General features: G+C 45.7%; 1 protein-coding gene across 3 annotated transcripts in view; it reads right to left on the bottom strand.

Annotated features, from left to right (window-relative positions):
• mcf2a (MCF.2 cell line derived transforming sequence a) overlaps positions 1–23,301 on the bottom strand; it is a 99,688-nt gene that overhangs the window by 8,783 nt on the left and 67,604 nt on the right. For 2 of the 3 annotated variants that reach the window (XM_052021009.1, XM_052021011.1), the window contains 13 exons: positions 20,142–20,230; positions 16,342–16,408; positions 15,712–15,827; positions 15,554–15,623; positions 15,371–15,463; positions 14,628–14,720; positions 12,106–12,231; positions 10,358–10,579; positions 8,322–8,414; positions 6,962–7,040; positions 4,499–4,550; positions 4,191–4,300; positions 1,995–2,089 (listed from right to left, as the gene is read on the bottom strand). In XM_052021009.1, the coding sequence (XP_051876969.1) occupies positions 1,995–2,089; positions 4,191–4,300; positions 4,499–4,550; positions 6,962–7,040; positions 8,322–8,414; positions 10,358–10,579; positions 12,106–12,231; positions 14,628–14,720; positions 15,371–15,463; positions 15,554–15,623; positions 15,712–15,827; positions 16,342–16,408; positions 20,142–20,230 (1,305 nt within the window). The remainder of the gene's footprint in view (positions 1–1,994; positions 2,090–4,190; positions 4,301–4,498; positions 4,551–6,961; positions 7,041–8,321; positions 8,415–10,357; positions 10,580–12,105; positions 12,232–14,627; positions 14,721–15,370; positions 15,464–15,553; positions 15,624–15,711; positions 15,828–16,341; positions 16,409–20,141; positions 20,231–23,301) is intronic. The other variant, XM_052021010.1, reaches the window with a different exon arrangement.

Raw genomic sequence — 23,301 nt, 5'->3', positions numbered from 1 at the left:
GCGGTGTTGAGCAAGCAACCACGTACATAGCAGGATCCCACATACAAACAGGGGATTGACCAGTTAACTTGTCTTTCCTCTCATCGGTTAAAGGCTGAAGTCCTGCTCTCCTTCACATCCGGTCTCTCACCTGCAGAGTCAACAGGTGCAGTCCCTCATGCTGGATCACCACACTGAAACCCACCAATCCGAGGTACGGAGTGCTGGCTGGGATAGCAGGGCTTAAACCCTCTGGCACGGGAGCTGAACCCATGTCCTGTTAGCCCAGGGACCGAGCTGGGGGGGGATCTCTCTCCACATGGCCACAGCGGTGGCCGAGGAGTCCTCCTGATTCATTTAGTCTGCCAACGGTGTGTGGTGACTTATGTGACATCGGAACCACAGCAGCTGATGTCCACACAGCAAGATCCCACAAGCAACGTGACAATGACCAGATAACCAGTAATAGAAATGGAAATGGATCAGGTGAAGGGTCTTGGATCTGAAACGTTCACTCTGTTTCTCTCTCCACAGAGGCTGACTGATTCGATGTGTCTGGCATTTTCCATTTGTATTTCACATTTTCAGCATCTGTAGTTTTCTTTTGCTCTCCAGCTTTAGTGATATCGATTCAGGGATAAGTGTTAGCCAGGATTATCTAAAGCCCCACCCCCATCCTGCACACTCTTTTTAGAACAGTTCTGCAGGTGTTTTAACGTCTGTCTGAGAGGGAGATATAGAGAGGGGTGTAGTGGTTAGCATAACGCTATTCCAGCGCCAGCGACCCGGGTTCAATTCTGTCGTTGTTTGTAAGGAGTTTGTACATTGTCCCCATGTCTGAGTGGGTTTCCTCCGGGTGCTCCGGTTTCCTCCCACATTCCAAAGACATATGGGTTAGGAAGTTGTGGGCGTGCTATGTTGGCGCCGGGAGCATGGCCACACTTGCGGGCTGCCCCCAGAACACTCTACGCAAAAGATGCATTTGACTGTGTGTTTCGATGTACGTGACTAATGAAGATATCTTATCTTAATTTCTCCTTATGTCCTGATGCAGGGCCTTGACCCCAAACGTCAACAATTCCTTCCCCCCCCTCCCCCCCCCCACAGTTGCTGCCTGACACATGGATTTCCTCCAGCTTTTTTGTGTGTTCTCCAGCAGTTAATTTCTTGCTTAACTCTCACTGCCCTGCTCTCCCACTAGAGTGCACTAGTGTGTCACAGATGTTTGTACTCATCTGCACACAACCTTCTGAGTGAGAGCGAAAGTGCTCACACTCAGAGTGTCTGGGCCTCTGCGTCCAACGCTTAGAAACATAGAATCATAGAAAAACTACAGCACAATTCAGGCCCTTCGGCCCACAAAGCTGTGCCGAACATGTCCCTACTTTAGAAATTACCAGGCTTACCCATAGCCCTCTATTTTACTCAGCTCCATGTACCTATCCAACAGTCTCTTGAAAGACCCTATCGTATCCGCCTCCACCACCGTTTCCGGCAGCCCATTCCACACACTCACCACTCTCTGAGTAAAAAACTTACCCCTGACATCTCCTCTATACCTACTCCCAGCACCTTAAACCTGTGTCCTCTTGTAGCTACCAATTCAACCCTGGGGAAAAGCCTCTGACTATCTACCCGATCAATGCCTCTCATCATCTTATACATCTTTATTAGGTCCCCCCTCATCCTCCGTCTCTCCAAGGAGAAAAGGCAGAGTTCCCTCAACCTGCTTTCATAAGGCATGCTCTGCATTCCAGGCAGCATCCTTGTAAATCTCCTCTGCACCCTCTCTATGGCTTCCACATCCTTCCTGTAGTGAGGTGACCAGAACTGAGCACAATACTCAAAGTGGGGTCTTCATACCTTCCAAATATCTAGACTCCACCATTCCCCAGGAATGTCAAGCAGCTGTTGATGAACTATCTATTTAGACTGATTCAGAATCAGCTTTACGTGGATTTTAAAGGTTAATAAAACCCTGGTGTTCACACAGTGTATCAGAGGGAGCTGCTCACCAGCTGGTTTGCATCCTCCTCCTCGGTGTCGTTATTGCTCGACCAGCCCTCGTTTCCTTCCGATCCTTCAAAACACCGGGATGTTCCAGCCCAATCTGCAGGAGGAAGGCAATTAACTCACCGGATCTTCCATCATTCCGATCACACCTTGAGACTTATTGTGGGAGGGGGTACAGAGAGCCACTTCTATGGCAGTGGAGAATTTATGTCCTACCAGGGAAACTCAGATTTAACAAAAGTCTGGAAATGAAATGTTGGTTCCAGTGAGTGTGAAGCTGTTGGATTGTTGGGAATACCAAACTAATTCACTAATGCTGTTTAGGACAGGACGCCTGCTCTCCTTGCCTAGTCTAGGACTATATATTATTCCTGTCCCTACACCATGGGGAAACTCTCCCCGAAATTGACCTGGATCAAAAATAAATGAAATAAAATAACCAAAAAGATTTAACACAAATAATCTTTTGTGGTCAACAGAGAAACTGAAAAGGTGTACGGTGTTCCTCTTCGAAGAGGGCACTGGCACTACCTCTGTGATTACTGGTCCAACGTATAACACCCCCAATAACACTACCAATCACTTCAAGTCATTTGCAACTTACAACTGAATTAAATTACCTTGGTGAACTTCACAGAAATGTTACCCCAAAAAAATCCTACTGAGCTTCATAAGGAGATATCAGAGCTTAAGAGCCGATTTGATGGGGGTAGGTTTAAAGGACCATCTGAGAGGTGGAGAGGTTTGGGGGGGGGGGGCGGAATTCATGGCTGCCGGTGGTGGTGTGATTACATTCAAGGACGATGAAGAGGGCAGAGCTGTAGAGGTGCAAATACTTCAGAGAATTACAGAGAAAAGGAGGAACAAGACTAAGGAAGAATTTGAAAACAAGTTCTGATTAAAAATAAATTAAGGCATTGCTTAAGTGCAGTTGTGTGCAGTTCTGGTCACCCTATTACAGGAAGGATGTGGAGGCTTTGGAGAGGGTGCAGAAGAGGTTCACCAGGATGCTGCCTGGATTAGAGGGCATGAGCTATAAGGAGAGGTTGGACAAACTTGGGTTGTTTTCTCTGGAGTGTCAGAGGCTGAGGGGAGATGATAGAAGTTTATAAAATGATGAGAAGCATAGGTAGGGTAGACAGTCAGTCCTGTTGAGCGGAAATTTCAAATACTAGAGGGCACAGGTTTATGGTGAGAGGGGGAAAGTTTAAAGGAGATTTGTGAGGCTAGTTTTTTTACACAAGAGAGCGGTGGGTGCCTGGAACAGGCTGCCAGGGGAGGTGGTGGAAGCAGATACCACAGCAACATTTAAGAGGCATTTAGACAGACACATGAACAGGCAGGGACTTGAGGGATACGGACCATGTGCATGCAGATGTGCAGTTTAAATTGGTATCATAGCCGGCACAGACATGGTGGGCCAAAGGGCCTGTTCCTGTACTGCACTATTCTATGTTGTGTAAGTGGGAGCCGGTGGAGTGAGCACACCCAGGGGTGAGTGGGCTGGTGAGAGTGAGGACATGGGGCAGCAGAGTTTTGGAGAGTAGAGGACAGAGTGGGCAGGAGAAGGGCCACCCAGGGTTAACAAAACACCGTCTGCAGCAGGAAGCAGGCCACTGATTTACTGAAGTAGGAGAAGGATCAAACGGCTTTGAACTACATGTGACACCCGTGAAGAGGAGGGTTCAACCACAATAGACCAAACAGCAGAGTGGTTCTAGGGATATGTTGTAAGCTCCCGGTGGGGTCTATTTAACATCAGATTGTACAATGTGTAATGCACCTGTTTCTCACTAATGTTCAATCATCTTTAAACAAAGTTACACTGGGGGTAGAGTTTCTAAATAGACTGCTTTCTCGGAACTGCATGATGACAAAACTAGATTTGCATTGCAGGAAATAGCAGAGCAGACTTCCTCTGACAAACATAACACTATGTTCTTCAATGCTGGTAGCATTCTCTCCAGTACAAAGAGCTCACCAAAGGAAGGAAATGCTCTGACCAACTGCTTTCCTCACACAGATGGACATTTCCAAGAATGCAGTCAGAGGGTAACCAGCAGCAACTGCAATGCTGCTATCTAAAGATGACTCAATGCAGCGGCTTGTACTCAACTGCAGGAGGGTGTGAAACCAGCAGAGTAAGAGGTGCCTATCTCTGGCCAGACCAGAGAGGTGAAACAGGTGGTCTGCAGTACCTGTCCGTGTTGAGAGGTGCTGTGGTGACAGAGGGAAGGTTTCTAAAACCACAGGTCTTGTGAGATCGGAATCGTTCTCCTCCGAACTCACAGAGGCTCTCTTCTGTTTCCTGTAGGGGAAAAGATGAATCAGAAAGTGACCTTAGGTGGGTTATGGATGAATCCTGCTGCTGTGGATAAACTTTCAACCCCTCGGGCAGCAGCACCAGTGGTACCTCTCACATTGCACTAACTGAATGTAAAAACAATTGTATCTACTTCACACCAAACCCAGCATCTGTCATCCGATGGGCGATCTTAACACTTACCCTGGGGACAGAAGAATCTGATCTGCATGGTGATGAGGAGATTGGCTGTCTTCTGCGAAAGAGACAGAGGGAAGTGGTTATCAGGAGATGATACAACACTCATTCTGTTTCTCTATTACTTTTCATGAAGTTTTCAATGAAACAAATGGACCCCGACATGGAGGTGCTGAGAACAAAGGTTCCAGCTTCACCAGTGACTTGATGTGAAAACTCTTGCCTCCAAATCTGTGGACTCAGCCCTCCCTCTCTCACTCCTTCTTGTAAAAGTTGTGTATAATTTATGTTTTTCTTGTGAATGCTGCTTATCTGATGCTGTGTGCCTGTGATGCTGCTGCAGATAAGTTTTTCATTGCAACACACACGAAATGCTGGAGGAACTCAGCAGGTTAGGCAACATCTATGGAGGGAAATGGACAGTCGATGTTTCAGGTCAAGAAAATTCATCAGGTCTATAGAACATAGAACATTAGAGCACAGTACAGGCCCTTCAGCCCACAATGTTGTGCCGACATTTTATCCTGTTCTAATATCTATCTAACCCTTCCCTCCCACATAGCCCTCCATTTTTCTATCATTCATGTGTCTAAGAGTCTCTTAAATTTCTCTAATGTATCTGCCCCCACAACCTCTGCCGGCAGTGCGTTCCACGCACCCACCACTCTCTGTGTAAAAAATTTACCCCTGACGTCCCCCTTATACCTTCCTCCAATCACCTTAAAATTATGTTCCCTCGTGTTAGCCATTGTTGTCCTGGGAAAAAGTCTCTGGCTGTCCACTCGATCTATGCCTCTTATCATCTTGTACACCTCTATTGTCACCTCTCATCCTCCTTCTCTCCAAAGATCCTTCCCTCCAAAAACCCTTCCCTCCATAGAAGCTGCCCTGACCTGCTGAGATCCTCTAGCATTTTGTGTGTGTTGCTCCAGATTTCCTGCATCTGCAGTCTCTCATGTCTCTCTAAGTTTTTCATTGCACCTGTACCTACACATACTTGGGCATATGACAATAAACTCAACCCGGACCCCACTGCTCCATCCCACCACCCCCCAACCCCTGACCTACAACAGGACTTTCCACAGACAGTGCACAAGACCTGCTCTGTCTGACCTCCTGGGCTTTGTTCCAAACAGAATTCCACCTCCAGTGGCCTGGTGTAGAACCTGGGTTTGCTCTGAGATGTCGGCCAGCACGGAAGAACCTCTAATGTCTACCCGTCGAGATTAGATCCTTCTTTTCAAATCCCAAATTTTGGTTGGATACAGTTTAACCTCCCATACACCTAAACATTTGTTAGAATAACACAGGAGTCCATTTGTCAAAGTTCTCTCTTTTACAGTGATCCCTGATTATTTCCCTGCTCTTTCCCCAGAGCCCAGTGAATTTTTCCTTTTGGTTTTTTATCCAATTCCCATTTTGAAAGTTCCACTGCCACTGCCCTTTCTGGCAGTGCATTCTCGATCACAGCCCTCCACGCATTGTACATGTACATTCCCCACAGGCCGTGTGTTTGTGGAGGTGTTGGGCTCCTCCTTCAGCTAACAGCGGGTGAAGGAATGCGAGACATTCATAAATCATGGATCAGATCTCACTGTTTTGTATGGCATTAGGTTTTGAACCCATGATCCTGATTTAAGTCGTCAGGTAACGTGAATATCAAACGTTCTAGATCCGACTGTAATGGAGCAATTTGGCCCAAACAGGGCAGAAACGGAATGAGAGAGACAGGAGAATCTGGAGCAACACACAAGGTGCTGGAGGAATTCAGTGGGTCAGGGAGCATCTGTGGATGCAAACTAGAGGAACAGCACCTCATATTCCACGTGGATTGTCCACAGCGTGAACGTTGAATTCTCCACCTTCCAGTAACCTGCTCCCCCTCTGTCCCTTTTCTCTGTCCTCCTGATCTACATCACCCAGTCCCCATCTCCCCGTCTCACGCCCCTCCCCCACCCACTCCACCTGTCCGTCACCAACACGCTCCTCCCATTGGTTCCCCTCCCCCACTGCTCCCATCTGCCTCCCCACCTCCCACCCTTCAGTCCGTCCTCCACCTTCCTTTCCTCTCAGATTCCACCACCTGCAGCCCTCTGTCACCTCCACCCATCACCTCCCGGCCTCTGTCACTATCTCCACTCCATCTGTCCATCACCCCTCCTCACCCGGATCCACCTATCACCTGCCAGCTCTTGCTCCACCCCTTCCCCTCACCTCTTTATACTGACCATCTCCCCTCTAATCTTGCAGTCCAGATGAAGGGTCTCAACCCAAAATGTTGACTGTCCATTTCCCTCCACAGATGCTGCCTGACCCGTTGAGTTCCTCCAGCATCTTGAGAATTGGAATGAGTGTTCATTGAAAGATCTAGAATGTAGGCAATGGAGACTCGATGGGTTGTGTGGTGACCAGCAGCTCCCTAACCCAGTTGTGGCTTTTCAACATCACAGCAAACAACATTTCTGGTACCTCGGAGGAGTCGCTGCTGGTTCGTCAACACTCGCCTCATTTCACTCAACCAGGCCATCTTAACATCCACGGTTGGAGCCTGAGGATGGACAGAGAATATCGGACGTGCATCAAACCAGCTCCTTACGTTGTATTACAAACCTGTTCAAATATAGCTCACATCATACTAATGACAGAAAAATGGACAACTGTCTGGGCACGTGTTTGAGCTCACTGGATATAAGGGCAGGGTCACAGATCACAGAAAGGTCACAAGTTACCCACTGACTTGGGTGTTTGGAACATTAGTGATGGTTTCTCCTATGTATCCAAGTGCTAGTCACCTCATACATCGGGGACCTTGACTCCTCCAATAGACCCATCAGACTGTAGGAAGCAGAAACAGGAATTGACAGCTCAGCGCATCGACCCTGCTCCACAATTCAATAGGGTTGTGGCTGGTCCAGCATTCCTCATGCACTTTCCCAGCCCTATCCAGATAACCCTCGATTCCCTTACTGGTTAGAAATCTATCGACCTCAGCCATAAATATACCCAAGGACCGTGCTCCCACAGACCTTTGTAGCAGGGAGTTCCAACATTCTGAGAGAAGGCATTCTCATCTCAGCCTTAAATGTGCCACCCCTTATTCTGAGACCCTACCGTTTGCTTCTGGACTCTTCTCATCAGAGGAAACATCTCCCCCAGTATTTACTCTATCTTGCTCCCCAAGATTCTTATACATTTCAATAAAATCACCTCTCATTCTTCTAAACTCCAGTGAGTAGAGACACAGGAGGCTGGAGATGCTGAACTCTGAGGCTACAAAATGCTGGAGGAACTCAACAGGTCAGGCAGCACCTATGGGGGAAATAGACAATCGACATTTCCAATCGAGACCTTACATCTGGACTGATTGAAGGGTCTTGATCAGATGAAGGGTCTTGACCCAAAGCATCGACTGCCCATTTCCCTCCACAGATACTGCCTGACCTACTGAGTTCCTCCAGCACCTTATGTGTTACTCCAATGTGTAGAGTCCTAACTAGTTTAACTTTTCCTCAGAGGACAACCTCTCCTTACCCAGGATCATCCTGGTGGCTCCTCTCTGCAACAAATGGGGAAATATACCATTGATCCTTCATCATCACTGGGTCTAAAACCCTGGAACTCCCTCCCCAACAGCACCGTGGGAGCACCTTCACCAGGAAGTTCAAAAAGGCAGGACACGACCACCGTCCCAAGGGCCACTTTTGGATGAGCAGTAAATGCCAGCAATAAATAATCCTAGAATTCAATGTTTAGAAGAAGTGAGTTTGCTACATCCGTCGGGTAGAGGTTGGTCAAACCCTACTCATACATGTGAACAATAGGACCATACCTGAATGAGGTACACCTCCTCTCGCCCACTATACCAGACTTCAAACTTCCTGATGTCCCCTTTCACGTTCTCAGTGATGCCAACAGCATTCATCTGCCAAGTGAAATACAACAGATAACATTGCTTTTCTCCGGTAGGTAGTCACTGCACTGAATTTCTATCAGAAGTCTCTGCACAGTAACTACAGTGACAAGAGGAAAATGTAAAAGCTCAGGAGGTCTGGCACAGAATCAGAATCATTAAGCTGCATTGGTTGATTCTCTTCTCTGATCTGCTGCCTATGCCTGAGGTGGTGTTCCATCTGCAGTGGATTTACTTCAGACTAGAATTACAGACCCCTGTGTGAAGTGCTCTACATCCAACAACATCGGAAGAACTTAAGAAACAGAACCAGATGTGGGCCATTCTCCCCTTCGTGCCTGCTCTCTCATTCATTGAGATCAGTGCCACAATCTTGTACTAACCCCTTATCTCCAAATATCTAAACTTGACACTGTGGCCACCCTCATCACATGGAATTTCATGCTGTACATTTATAGATTTTTATAGAAATTTATACCTTTATAGATATTTATAAAGTTTTATGTCTTTGCAACTGTACCGCTGCCGCAAAACAACAAATTTTGCATCATATAACACAGTGATAATAAACCTGATTCTGATTTGGATTCTGATACACTCAGCCAGGGAAACACAATGGGTGATTCTTGACTTTGTTGGAGGACAAATTTTGTCCAAGAGCTTGTCATAGAGCTGTACCCCATAGAAGCAGCCCCTCCAACCCACCGACTGCTGCTCCCATCTGTTCTCTCCCCATTTACCCACATCAGGTCCATGGCCTTCTCTGACTCTGTCACCCTTGAAAGTGCGTTTGGGTGTTTTACATCCACCTGATGCTTAACTTTTCAACCAACAGTTGACACCTGCAACAGTGCAGCACTCCCACAGCCGTACTGGAAGGGGATTTGAATGAAGAGCTGAGTCTGAGGCAGTGGGGCAGGCTGTCACACCGGCACTTTGCCTGGGTAGCCCTCTTGTGGAACAACAGAAACAATAGAATGTTTGAATACGGAGAGGGATAGGGTTAAATCAGTCCTGTGATGGGGATATAACCTGCCCATGATAATTCACTAGGGCGGGCGAAGTGGGTTGAGGGATTTACACCCTGTGCTGTTGTGTGGATCTGGAAACAAGGAGGAGGCAGTGGTGGGAATGTGGAAAATAACAGAACAGAAACAAGGACAAGGGAGACCTGAAAGAAGTTGATAAGATCATGAGAGGCACAGATAGACAGCCGGAGTCACAGCGTCTAACACTAGAGGGCAAGCATTTAAGGTGACGGGAGTAAGTTCAAAGGAGGTGATTCAAAGAGGAGGAGTTCTATGACTCTATGACCCCATGAGATGTGAGGGCAAGTTTTTTTTTTACACAGAGAGTGGTGGATGCCTGGAATATGTTGCCGGGGTGGTGGTGGAGGCAGATACCACAGAGGCATTTCAGAGACTCTTAGACAGGCACATGGATGTGCAGAGAATGGATGGATAGGGACATGGTGCAGGCAGAAGGGATTAGTTTAGTTAGGCATTAATTACAAGTTTAATTAGTTGGGCACAACATGGTGGGTTGAAGGGCCTGTTCCTGTGCTGTACTGTTCCATGTTCTACGTTCTAATAATGTGATTTCTGCTTTTCTGCCGAATCAGAATTGTTATGGTGCAGAAGGGGACATTCAGCTCCATGCTGACTCCTGGTAAACCGCTTGGAATAATCCCATTTCCTTCCCTTTCCCATTGCCCTGCAAGTTCTCTTTCACAGCCTGTCCACGTCCACTTGGAAAACCCCTACCACCCCCACCAGCAGCAGATTCCAGAGGGACACTGTTCAAAGGAAGCCCGGGCTGAAGGCAGGGTTACACAAGACCGTGCTACTCTCTGACCCAATTGTGACCTGCAAGTGACACAGCATCCAGGACGACTGAATTTATACTGTAGCACTGGGGAATACCAAGACTGTAAAAGATCAGGTTGTCCACCTTACTTTTAAGTAATGTTTGAAGCTGTAGGAGGGTGCTTTGTCGTAACCTTCTCCGTGTTCTTCTCGCTTCTTACAGAATACAAGTGCGGTCTCGTGAAGGAAGAGGTGGCGTTGCATTGGTTTGAAGCGTGCAAGGTCTTTCATTTTGGTGGGGCCTTTCTTGTGATTTATCCAGACATTGAAAGACCCCTGCATCAACACCGGCCCAAATTCCTGCAGGTTTCCCTGACAATCACAAGTTGGCACACTAAATTAATCCTGCATTGATCCTTTTGCCAGCTGTCACAGTATATTTATGAGTGTCAATTCAATAAGAGCACTAACAAAAGTATACAGCTTCAATCATTTAACTCTGTCATTACCACTAGAACATGGAACATAGAACAGTACAGCATGGAACAGGCCCTTCGGCCCACCATGTCTGTGCTGAACTAGTTAAATTAGTAATCAAATGCCCAACTAAACTAATCCCTTCTGCCTGCACCATGTCCATATCCCTCCATTTCCCACACATCCATGTGCCTGTCTAAGAACCTCTTAAACGCCTCTATTGTATTTACATCCCCCACCACCCCTGGCAGTGCATTCCTGGCACCCACCACTCTCTGTGTAAAAAACTTGCACCACACATGTCCTTTGAACTTACCCCCTCTGTGACCTAAAACCAGAGTTTTATAAAGCTGCAATATTACTTCCTGGCTCTTGAATTCAATTCCTCGACTAATAAAGGCAAGTATGCCAATATGCCTTCTTTACCACCCTGTCAACCTATGCAGTCACTATCAAGGATCGATGAACTTGGACTTCTGTCTTCCATGTATCCCTTTCTGAAAGCTCAAGACATGAGAGGAATTCGTGATGAGCCCTTCTTTCACAGCAGAGCCCAGGTGCTGTAGGAATGTCCAGATGTTTTATTCTATTCACTCTCTTTACAAAAGCACAAACAAAAGAGCAAATAAAACCTGTCCAACCGATCAAACAGGTACCCTTGGTGAGCACAGACTGAACATGGAACATAGAACAGTACAGCACAGGAACAGGCCCTTCGGCCCACAATGTCTGTGCCGACCATGATGCCATTGTAAATAATCCCATCTGCCTGCACAGTGTCTGTATCCCTCTATTCCATGGTTGTTTAGGGGCCTGTCTAAATGCCTCTTAAATGTTGCTATCGTATCTGCTTCCACCCCTTCCCCCGGCAGCCTGTTCCTAGCACCCACCACTCTCTGTAAAAAAACTTACCCCACACATCTCCTTTAAACTTTCCTCCTCTCACCTTAAACCCATGCCCTCTAGTTTTTAGTTCCCCTTCCCTGAGAAAAAGACTGTGTGCGTTCACCTATCTATACCACTCCTGATTTTATACACTTCTGTAAGATCACCCCTCAATCTCCTATGCTCCAAGGGATAAAGTCCCAGCCAGGCCAACCTCTCCCCATAACTCAGGCCCTCGAGTCCTGGCAGCCTCGTAAATCTTCTCCGCACTCTTTCCAGTTTAATGACGTCTTTCCTATAACAGGGCGACCAAAACTGTAAAGTTACTGATAAGTTAGTGGAAAGGTGGCACAGGGTGCACGATGTACGAGAAGGATTAACACGCTGTGGAAAGCAAGGGTTAACTCAGTGTGACATCTCCAGTATCGTACTTTGTACATCTGCCTATGTTATGGGTACAAAAGTGTAATAGTATTGGAATTCTTTTCATTAATAAATCCAAAGGGCAAGTCTCAGCTGCCCAGACAGATGCTTACATTATATCCTGTTATAGCGATCTGGTGCATGGAGTCATTGACGGACTTCAATAAGTTCAGCATGGCTGCCAGAGCTTCCTGTAACTCTTGAGTTCCATTGCTGTTGCTACTGAACCTCAATAACTCCTGTCAGGATACACAGCAACGTGAAAATGGGTGCATCAGTAGTCTATCGAGTTCGGTTACACAACACTTCCATCTACTTTTAAATATGTCAACACCTCCCTCAAACCGTGAGCAGGAAGAGATTAACTTAACAGCAACAGGGCGTTCACGAACAGGTTTTGATGAACATTTCTACCCTCAGGCATTGCAGGGAGGTTTACCAGGCAGTGCCACCAGGGGGGGAGCAGAGAGCAGGGTTTGCAGGGATTCAAAGAATGACTGCCCAGAAACTGAAACATCTAATGCCACGGTTTTATCTGCGTGTCATTTACGTTCAATGAAACAATGGAAAATCGGGCACTTATGATCAATCATTCCTCTGGGTGCTCCATGTTTGGATCCTACATCATGGAAACCAGCTCCATTCAATGGACTCTGTCTACACTTCTTGCTGCCTCAGTAAAGCAGCCAGCATAATCAAAGTCCCCCCCCCACCCCCCGGACATTCTCTCTTCTCCCCCCTCCCATCGGACAGAAGATACAAAAGCCTGAAAGCACGTACCACCAGGCTCAAGGACAGCTTCTATCCCACTGTTATAAGACTATTGAACGGTTCCCCAGTACGATAAAATGGACTCTTGACCTCACAATCTACCTCAATGTTACCTTGCACCGTATTGTCTCCCTGCACCGCACTTTCTCTGTAACTGTAACACTTTATTCTGCACTCTGTTGTTGTTTTCCCTTGTGCACTGTGTAATGAACTGATCTGTATGAACGGCATGCAAAACAAGGTTTTTCACTGTACCTCGGTACATGTGACAATAATAAACCAATTTACCAACTTAAAAAAAAGTTACCTGCACAGCCCTAACCCTCCCTCAGCAATGGAATACTATGGACCACCCTTTGCAATACCGTGAATTTGTCTTTGAATCTGAGGCGAGGAAAGATGTAGAAGCCATAGAGAGGGTACAGAGGAGATTTACAAGGATGCTGCCTGGAATGCAGAGCATGCCTTATGAAAGCAGGTTGAGGGAACTCGGACTTTTCTACTTGGAGAAACGGAGGATGAGGGGGGACCTGATTGAGGTGTATAAGATGATGAGAGGTATTGATCAGGTAGTTAGTCAGAGGCTTTTTCCCAGGGCTGAAATGGTGGCCACAAGAGGACACAGGTTTAAGGTGCTGGGGAGTAGATATAGAGGAGATGTCAGGGGTAAGTTTTTTACTCAGAGAGTGGTGAGTGCGTGGAATGGACTGCCGGAAATGGTGGTGGAGATGGATATGATAGGGTCTTTCAAGAGACTGTTAGATAGGCACATGGAGCTGAATAAAATAGAGGGCTATGGGTAAGCCTAGTAATTTCTAGGGTAGGGACATGTTCGGCAAAGCTTTGTGGGCCGAAGGGCCTGAATTGTGCTGTAGTTTTTCTATGTTTCTATGTAGAGACAACACACAGAATATAAATTGTACATAAATTATACACAAAATTATATCATACAGTGAAAACAAGACTGTGCAAAACAAAACAAGGACACATTCAAAGACAAATTCAGGGTATTGCAAAGGGTGGTCCATAGTATTCTATTGCTGAGGGAGGGTTAGGGCTGTGCATTAACTTTTTTTTAAATTGGTAAATTGGTTTATTATTGTCACGTGTAGCAAGGTACAGTGAAAAACCTTGTTTTGCATGTCGTCCATACAGATCAGTTCATTACACAGTGCACATCTATGTGCCTGTGATGCTGATGCAAGCAAGTTTTTCACCCATGATAATAAACTCGACTTGACTTGGATGTGTACAGTGGAGCCTAAAGCACGTTAGGGCACAATTCCCAACATTCTCATTCATGCATCTGTGGTCATCGCCAAGCACAGCCACGTGTGCAGACGCAGATCTTCACAGTGCCCATGAGGTCTGCTCAGTGTTACTTGCCCGAGCTACCTCAGCTCACCCAAAGAGAGCTAGAAATATGAAACCCTCAGCCCCATGGATATTAGGCACCTTTTGAAGACCAAGGTAGATATATTTTTACCAGGTCAAGGTACCAAGGGACGTGGAGTACAGTTTGAGTAAATTAAGCAAATTTTTTTTGCATTAATTATTTATTTTTGTAATTTATAGTAATTTTATGTCTTTGCGCTGTCCTGCTGCTGCAAAACAACACATTTCACGTCAGATAAGTCAGTGATAACAAATCTGATTCTGATTGTGAAGCAGATATACAAATGATCTATGGTCCAACTGAGGATCAGATCAGCTCAAAGGCTGAATGGCTTCCTCCCGTTCCAATCATCTATCACGTTTTGCTAGCACTTCCTTCGCAAGATTGGATACTATGGTTTATTTGTATCATGCCCCATGAGAATACAATCCAGTGTCCTCCCCCCGAAGTAGCACCACCCTGATGTACCTTCAGTAACAACTGGTACTTTGTGAGTCGCTGGATGGGCTTCAGTAAGTACGAGTCCAGTCCGAGTTTGTGACCCAGTTTACGCTGACATTCCTGGAAAAGATCCAGATGTGAGGAAGTGCTGGAGGACTGTGCATGGTTCAGGGAGGCACTGAAAGCCCAGAGAGGGTGCAGAGAACGATCCCAGGGCTGGAAGGTTCAGTCACGGCGAAGCTGGGATTGCTTTCTTTAAACCAGTGGAGATAGAAGGGACTTACTCAAGGTGTATAAAATTATGAGGGCACTTGAGAATGTGAGCAGGAAGGTCCTTTTTCCCTTAGCAGGCAGGTCAGTAACTATGGAATATAGATACAAAAATCAGAGAGGTGTTAGGGAATTTTTCATCCAGGGAGATTGGGATCTAGAACTCATTCCAAATAGGAGGCTGAGACAAAGGCCCTCAACACAGGTGAACACTTTAAGAGCAATAACTTACCAAGAAATGGGAATTGGGAATAGTTTGGATCGTTCTTTCTTTTGGCTGCCATGGACAGAACGGACCAAGTGTCCTCTGTGTGTGCCATAAATTTCTGTGATTTTACGATTGAATTGGTAATCTTAAGTAACAACAGTTAGTCTGAAAACTACTAACTGCCTCCTCAACAGCCTTAAAATAAGAGAAGATACCTCTCAAATCTCAAGTTACAATTGTACCACTTCATTTATTTCAATTGTTTCGATATCAGTTTTTGATAATTGATCACCTGGAAGAACGGGCAGTCGGAGCATCGCCTCCAGAGATCCTCAGAGCGCGGTTTGTTCTGGCAATATTTCACGTACATTTGGAAGTTCTCCCTCTGAAGGACAAGAGTGAAAAATATTTACGTGAAATGCAGTTTAAGACAAAGGTAGATCCAAAGAGTGAAATGGGTGAAGACTATACCCACCCTTTCAAGGAAGCAGGACCCGACTTTCTCTGGCATTGTGATGCAGTTTTGAAGATCATTGAGAAAAATTCTAATGAAGATATTAACTGTTAATAAAAGCAATTTTACCCTTGGAACTATCTGCTGCAGTCTGTAAAGAGGAATGGAGGAAGCTGTACCTGCTGTGGAAATCATAGATCTCTGACATGTTGCCAAACAACACCTCCTTTTTGTTCTCCATGATGGAAGGCATGAGGGATATCATGACTGGGTTGTCCATTTCTGCTTGGTAACCCTGCAATTCACAGATGAAATCCACTAAAGCCAAGACAGAGACAAAGAGCAGAGGTCCTCATGACGTTCTCACTGCCCAATCAAAGACTAGTTTCACCTGGGACCCTACCAATAGTGTCAGGACCCTAATCAGCATAAAAAGGCCACCAACATGCTTCAGGAGTCCTTCCCGAGATGTTGGCAGATCAGCACCCAGAACTGCCCTGAGACAAGCTCACAATTTTAAATTATTCCCTCCAAATTTAAATTTTTCTGCAAGAGTGAATTTTCCCCACTTTGTCCTCTAAATGCCCCTTCGTTTATTGAATGGGGACCTTCAGACTCTGCTCCCTGGAATGGTCATTTCCCTATTACCCTCGCACAGCTGTCTGCGGCTTTTCAAACCTCTGTGAGATTCCTCTCTCTCCTCACCTTCTGCTCTGGGTTAATTGAATGTTTCCCGATGACTAGTACTGTACAAGGTATCTGTCAAGGTTAGTCAATGTCAAGATAACACAAGGCTTTACAGATGTTACCTGCAGAACACTGTTCAACTCCTCCACATAGAGTCGCTCTGTATCTATTAACTCATTGATGACGTGCCTGTAAAATAAGCAATTGGTTACTCAGCAACAGTCCATCAATGACTAACTGTATTTCTACAATGCAGGAGCTTTAATGCTGCAAAACATCTCATGCCACTTGAGAGAAGTTAAGGAAATATTTCACATGACCAGAATGGTTTATTTCATTGGACGCATCCAGAGGACAAGGTCAAATTCCTCCAACACAAAAAGCAGACGTATTTCTATGATACTTTTCACAGCCTCCAGTTTTCTATTTGCACTGTTGCAGCCTGTGAAACATTTTCACACAGCAAGCTCCCACAAACAGTGTGACCAATGTTTCGTACCAGCAACAAAAGAAACACACCGAGTCATGTATCGCTTATAAAAACTACTTTATTAATAACTACTTATGATAATACGAAAAGTAAAAGTAAATATGTTAGAGTGTTAGAAGTAAAAATGTTAAATCTTAAACATTAACCCCCAAAACTAAACTCGTAGAGTGTGTGTGGCAAATTCCCAAACTCCGTCCAGGAATAGTTTTCAAAGTTCAGTTCCACAAGCCATAAGGTGAAACGTGAGCAAAGGTTTCTTCAACAACCACCGTTGACTGAAGATAAGACGTAGATGTAGAGAACATAGAGAGAGTAATTACAAAATTCAAATGTTCCATGATGGAACCCACACGACACCTCAGTGTCTACTCAGCAGTGACCACTCCACTGCATCTGTCTCACCCCAAAAGGCACTCGAATCGTGGCCGTCCACACAAATACCTGTTTCCTCCTACAGGTCAACAACAAAGTGAACTCCACTGCTTTGTTCCAAAGTATCTGCCACCCCGAAAAGCATTCGAGATGTCGCCATCCACATAAATACCTGTTTCCCTCTACAGGTTAACGACAAAGTGGATTCCACTGGATTACTCCAAAATTCCATTCAGGGATTGTCGTGACAGGCACAGTTACTGTTTTTTATCCATCGATAGAGACTAGCAGGCTGCTGTCTCTCTCTCTCTCCTCTCTCTTCTCTCTCTTCTCACTGACTCCGACTGACTGCTCCACCAATGTCATTACGTCCTTATCTTCTGTTGACGTCATCGCGCCCCACACACACACACACACACACACACACACACACACACACACACACACACACACACACACACACACACACACACACACACACAACTCTATCTTAAAAGGACATTCACCAATAATAACCTGGTCCGTAACACCAACCAAACAGTTTTAGTACTGTTGACGGAGGGAGAAGTGTTGGTCAGGACACTGGTGATAACTCAAGCATGCTCTACATTTATGAAGAGCACAAGATGGGAGGGGGTTCAGGAGAGTGCTAGAATATTCTGGAGGAATCGAGGCTCAAACACCATCTATAAAGTCGCCGATGACACCACTGTTGTTGGCAGAATCTCAGATGGTGATGAGGAGGCGTACAGGAGTGAGATAGATCAGCTGGTTGAGTGGTGTCACAACAACCTTGCACTCAACATCAGCAAGTCCAAGGAGTTAATTGTGGACTTCAGGAAGGGGAAGTCGGGAGAACACACACCAGTCCTCATTGAGGGGTCAGCGGTGGAAAGGGTGAGCAGCTTCAAGTTCCTGGGCGTCAACGTCACAAAGGATCTGTCTTGGGCCCAACACGTTGATGCAATCACGAAGAAGGCATGCCAGCGGCTCTACTTCATTAGGAGTTTGAGGAGATTTGGTATGTCACCGAAGACTCTTGCAAATTTCTACAGAAGTTTGGTGGAGAGCATTCTCACTGGTTGCATCACCGCTTGGTACCAAGGCTCCAATGTGCAGGATCGAAAGAGGCTGCAGAGGGTTGTAGACTCAGCCAGCTCCATCACGGGCACAACCCTCCCCACCATCGAGGACATCTTCAAGAGGCGGTGCCTCAAGAAGGCAGCATCCATCACTAAGGACTCTCACCACCCGGGACATGCCCTCTTCACGTTACTACCATCGGGGAGGAGGTACAGGAGCCTGAAGACCCACACTCAATGATTCAGGAACAGCTTCTTCCCCTCTGCCATCAGATTTCTGAACGGTCCATGAACCCAGGAACACTACCTCATTATTCCTCTTTTGCGCTATTTCTTTATTCTTGTAATTTCTTGTAATTTTATGTCTTTATGTCTTGCACTGTACTGCTGCTGCAAAACAACTAATTTCACGACATATGTCATGATAATAAACCTGATTTTGATTCTGATTTTGATATAAATCCTCTTGCTTTTTAATAAATGCACCTGGAAATTCATGATATTCATCACAACCTCCCGCTTTCCCCACTTCATGCCTTTGTTTGCTGGCTGGGGAAGGGACAGGAAGGCAGCAGCAGCAACTATTCACACCAGTGAGATACTTCACCTCCTCACCCGTGACGATAGACATCAGATTGGACATTTTTGTGTTCAAGCACATGGATGTCACACATCTGAAGGCCTGAGGTAACACAGGAGCAGGAGCTCTGACTACCTGTCCCTCCTGGGCATGGAGTTCAGCCGTGACCTCGTGAACTGGCAAAACAGCCTCCCCTACTAGCCCACTGTTCCTCTTTCACACCTGGGCAGGTTTACACCATTGTGTTTGTGCCTGTAGTCATGAAGCTCTAAGCTCAGTGGGACCTGAGCTCAAATCCCACCCTGGAGCATAAATCCTTTGCTCCTGGTGTGTTACTGAGAAGGTGCTGCCCAATAACTGATAAACTCAATAAAGTGATCCCGTCTGCCCTCTCTAATGTCACGTAAAATATCTCTCCATTCTACCTGGAGGAGAGCAGGGGGAATTCTTTGTGCTGTTGCAAGCAATATTTTTGAGCCCCAGAATTGAACTGCTTACTTGGTATTTGATTGCCTACTTGGTATTTGTGGAAGCTTGCTGTGAAACAATGACTAAAGTTCAAACAAGTGGAACGAAAAGGCAAGTTCTTCCTTTCCTTTCTGTTCCACAGAGGGAAAACTCACTGTGTATAACCAACAGAAACAAGCTGGAGACACCAGGGACTATGGATGTTGGAATCTGGAGCAACAAACAACCTGCTGGAGGAACTCAGCAGGTTGAGCAGCATCTGAGGGGGGAGAGGAAATGTCGACGTTTTGGGTCGATACCCTGCAACAGGACTAGAAACAAGCTTGAGGTACTTCAGACCATCCCCCACCTCACAGCCTCAATACTTGTTCCCTTCCCGGCTGCCCCACATATTATAACAGAAGGGTAATGGAGAAGACGGGGTGTGGTACCAGGTGCTGAACAAGGGGCTAAGGTTAGTATGTCCTGCAGAGTGTAGATCAGGTCGTACAACACATTGCATTTATGTTTTGGTGGTCTCTGAGGTATCAGAAATGAATCCTGTAATCATTTATTAATTTATTTCAAAAACGTGAACAATAACTGGGCTGATTTCGTCTACAGGTGATTGTGAAATTTAGTGATAACCATCATTGAGTCCTCCCCCCTTCCACTGACTCCAGCCAGGAGATGTGTAATGAATTACGGATCCAATAACGTTCGTTTTATACTCATGAACCACAGAACATTACAGCACAGAAAACAGGCCATTCGGCCCTTCTAGTCTGTGCTGAAACTTTATTCTGCTAGTCCCATTGACCTGCACCCAGTCCATAACCCCGAAAAAGAGAGTTTAAAGAAAAAGAACTCAGACATTGTGCTTGAAATAAGCAAACTGTACAGGTTACGTGAACCTTTCAACAACCCTTTGCAACATTTTCAGACTCTTACCCCTTCAGGATTGCCAAGCTGCTTTCGCTTTCGTGCTTCAGGGAGTGCAGAGAATTTCTTGTTTGGCTGACTTCATGCATGACTTCAATCTGTACATGGGAGAGAAGGAGGGAGATTCGATCTCACGCATAGTTCAATTTAAGCATTTCCTTTTGTAGCATCACGTATCACTCGGGTTAGTGTCAATATCCCAGAGCTTTGGCAAAATTTGAGAAGTAAACGAAGGTGACAGTCAGTACAACTCTTCAACATGGACCCACGCACACTAACTCGCCAATTAACACGTGGGATATTCCCCAAAACTCAGCTCCAACTCTCCAGTTTTGGGCAGTAAAATCCAATGCTTTCCAGGAAAGCCTAAAACAATAACAAGATTCCAAAGGGTTCATTCCTCTAATGTCAATTTCCTGGCAACAATGTGATTCAGAGGGCTGGCTGTTAATACAAACTCAATGAGATATGTTTGAGAAAAACTTCCTCTCCAACAAAAACACACACTGTTCATGAACCTTCAACTTAATTACAACACATTCACCCAGCCATATTCAAGATGACCAGACCACACTATGCGTATGTAAGAACTCTAAGATTTTCTGAGGTCAGTGATTGCATTTCATAATTTATTAACCCTGCACTGTCTCTCCCAGAGCCCTTCATGGAGCTTGTCTCCAGATTTTGCATCCATGCCTTCTAATGGAAATTCCAAGAACAATGACTAAGACCACAAGAAACTGCAGACAGTTGTGAACAGCCCAGTTTATCACAAAAACCAGCCTCCCCTCCAACAACTCCATCTACATTTCCCGCTGCCTCGAGAAAGCAGCCAAAATAATCAAAGACCCCTCCCACCCGGGACATTGTCTCTCCTCCCCCCCTATCATCAGGCAGAAGATACAAAAGCTTGAGAACATGAACCACTGGGCTTAAGGACAGCTTCTATCCCGCTGTTATAAGACTCTTCAACGGACCTCTTGTATGATAAGGATGAACTCTTGAACTCTCGATCTCTCAATCTACCTCGGCATGGCCCTTGCTCTTTATTTCTTTTTCCTCACTGTAACACAATATTCTGCATTCTGTTATTGTTTTTCCCTATGTATTACCTCGATGTACTACTGTTTGGAATGATCTGTCTGCATGGCATGCAAAAGAAAACTTTTCACTGTATCTCAGTACCTGTGATGCTAATAAACCAGCTACCAATTCACAGTGAACCAGGAGACTTGATGGGCCAAATGGTCTTTTGTGTCATAACAATTCTGTGATTTGATGCCAGGTCATAGAGTCATAGAGCACTACAGCATAGAAACAGGCCCTTCGGCCTATCTAGTCCATGCCAACATGACCTTCTGCTTAGTCCCATCTACCTACACCCGGACCATATCCCTCCAAACTCCTCCCATCCATGGACCTATCCAAACCTTTCTTAAATGTTACAATTGAACCCGCATCCACCACTTCCACTGGCAGCTCGTTCCACACTCCCACCACCCTCTGAGTGAAGAAGATCCCCCTCAGATTCCCCTTAAATATTTCACCTTTCACTCTAAACCTATGTCCTCTAATTCTAGTCTCACCTAACCTTAGGGGAAAAAGCCTGTATGCATTCACCCTATCTATACCCTTCATAATTTTGTATACCTCTATAAGATCTCCCCTCATTCTCCTGCGCTCCAGGGAATAAAGTTCTAACCTATTCAACCTTTCCCTGTAACTCAGGTCCTCAAGTCCCAACAACATCTGCGTAAATTCTCTCTGCACTCTTTCAAGCTTATTGATAACTTTCCTGTAGGTAGGTGACCAGAACTGCACACAATACTCCAAACTTGGCCTCACCAGCGTCTTGTACAACCTCAACATAACATTCCAACTCCTTTAGTCAATGTCCTGATTAATGAAGACCAATGTGCCAAAAGCTCTCTTTATGACCCTATCTACCTGTGACACTACTTTCAAGGAACTATGGATCTGTATTCCCAGGTCCTTCTGTTCTGTGACACACCTCAGAGCCTTTTCAATTCCTACCCTGGTGTGTCCTCCCAAAGTGCAACACCTCACACTAGTCTGCATTAAATTCCATCAGCCATTTTTCAGCACATTTTCCTAGCTGTTCAAGATCACGCTGCAAGCTTTGATAGCCTTCCTCGCTGTCCACTACGCCCCCAATCTTGGTGTCATCAGCAAATTTGCTGATCCAGTTTAACACATTATCATCTAAATCATTAATATAGATGATAAACAACAATGGACCCAGCACCAATCCCTGTGGCACACCACTGGTCACAGGCCTCCAATCAGAGAGACAACCACCTACTACCACTCTCTGGCTTCTCCCACTAAGCCAACGATGAATCCAATTGACTACTTCATCCTGGATGCCGAGCAACTTAACCTTCTGGACCAGCCTCCCATGTGGGACTTTGTCAAAGTCCATGCAGACAACATCCACTGCCTTTCCCTCATCGATCTTCTTGGTAACTTCCTTGAAAAACTCTACAAGATTATTTGACATGACCTAACATACACAGAGCCATGTTGACTATCCCTAATCAGGCCCTGTCTATCCAAATACTTATATATCCTGTCCCTTAGAATGCCTTCCAATAATTTAACCACAACTGACGTCAGGCTCACCGGCCTATAATTTCCTGGCTTATTCTAAGAGCCTTTTTTAAACAACAGAACGACATTAGCTATCCTCCAGTCCTCTGGCACCTCACCCGTGACTAAGGACATTTTAAATATCTCTGCCAGGGCCCCTGCTGTTTCAGCACTTGCCTTCCACAAGGTCGGAGGGGACACCTTGTCAGGTCCTGGGGATTTATCCACTTTAATTCACCTCAAGACAGCAAGCACCTCCTCTTCCGTTGTCCAGATACGGTCCATGACCTCACTGCTCTTTTTCCTCAGTTCTATAGTCTCTGTGCCTGTCTCCAGAGTAAAGACGGATACAAAAAATTCATTTAAGAGCTCCTCCATTTCTTTCAGCTCCACGCACAGATAACCACGCTGATCTTCAAGAAGACCAATTTTGTCCCTTGCTACCCTTTAATATAGCAGTAGAAACCCTTGGGATTCTCTTTCACCCTGTCTGCCAGAGCAACCTCGTGTCGTCTTTTTGCCCTCCTGATTTCTCTCTTAAGTTGCATTTCTTACACTC

The sequence above is a fragment of the Pristis pectinata genome, chromosome 8 (assembly GCF_009764475.1).
Source record: "Pristis pectinata isolate sPriPec2 chromosome 8, sPriPec2.1.pri, whole genome shotgun sequence".
Classification (NCBI taxonomy): domain Eukaryota; kingdom Metazoa; phylum Chordata; class Chondrichthyes; order Rhinopristiformes; family Pristidae; genus Pristis; species Pristis pectinata.
This window is presented reverse-complemented; position numbering and strand designations above follow the sequence as displayed.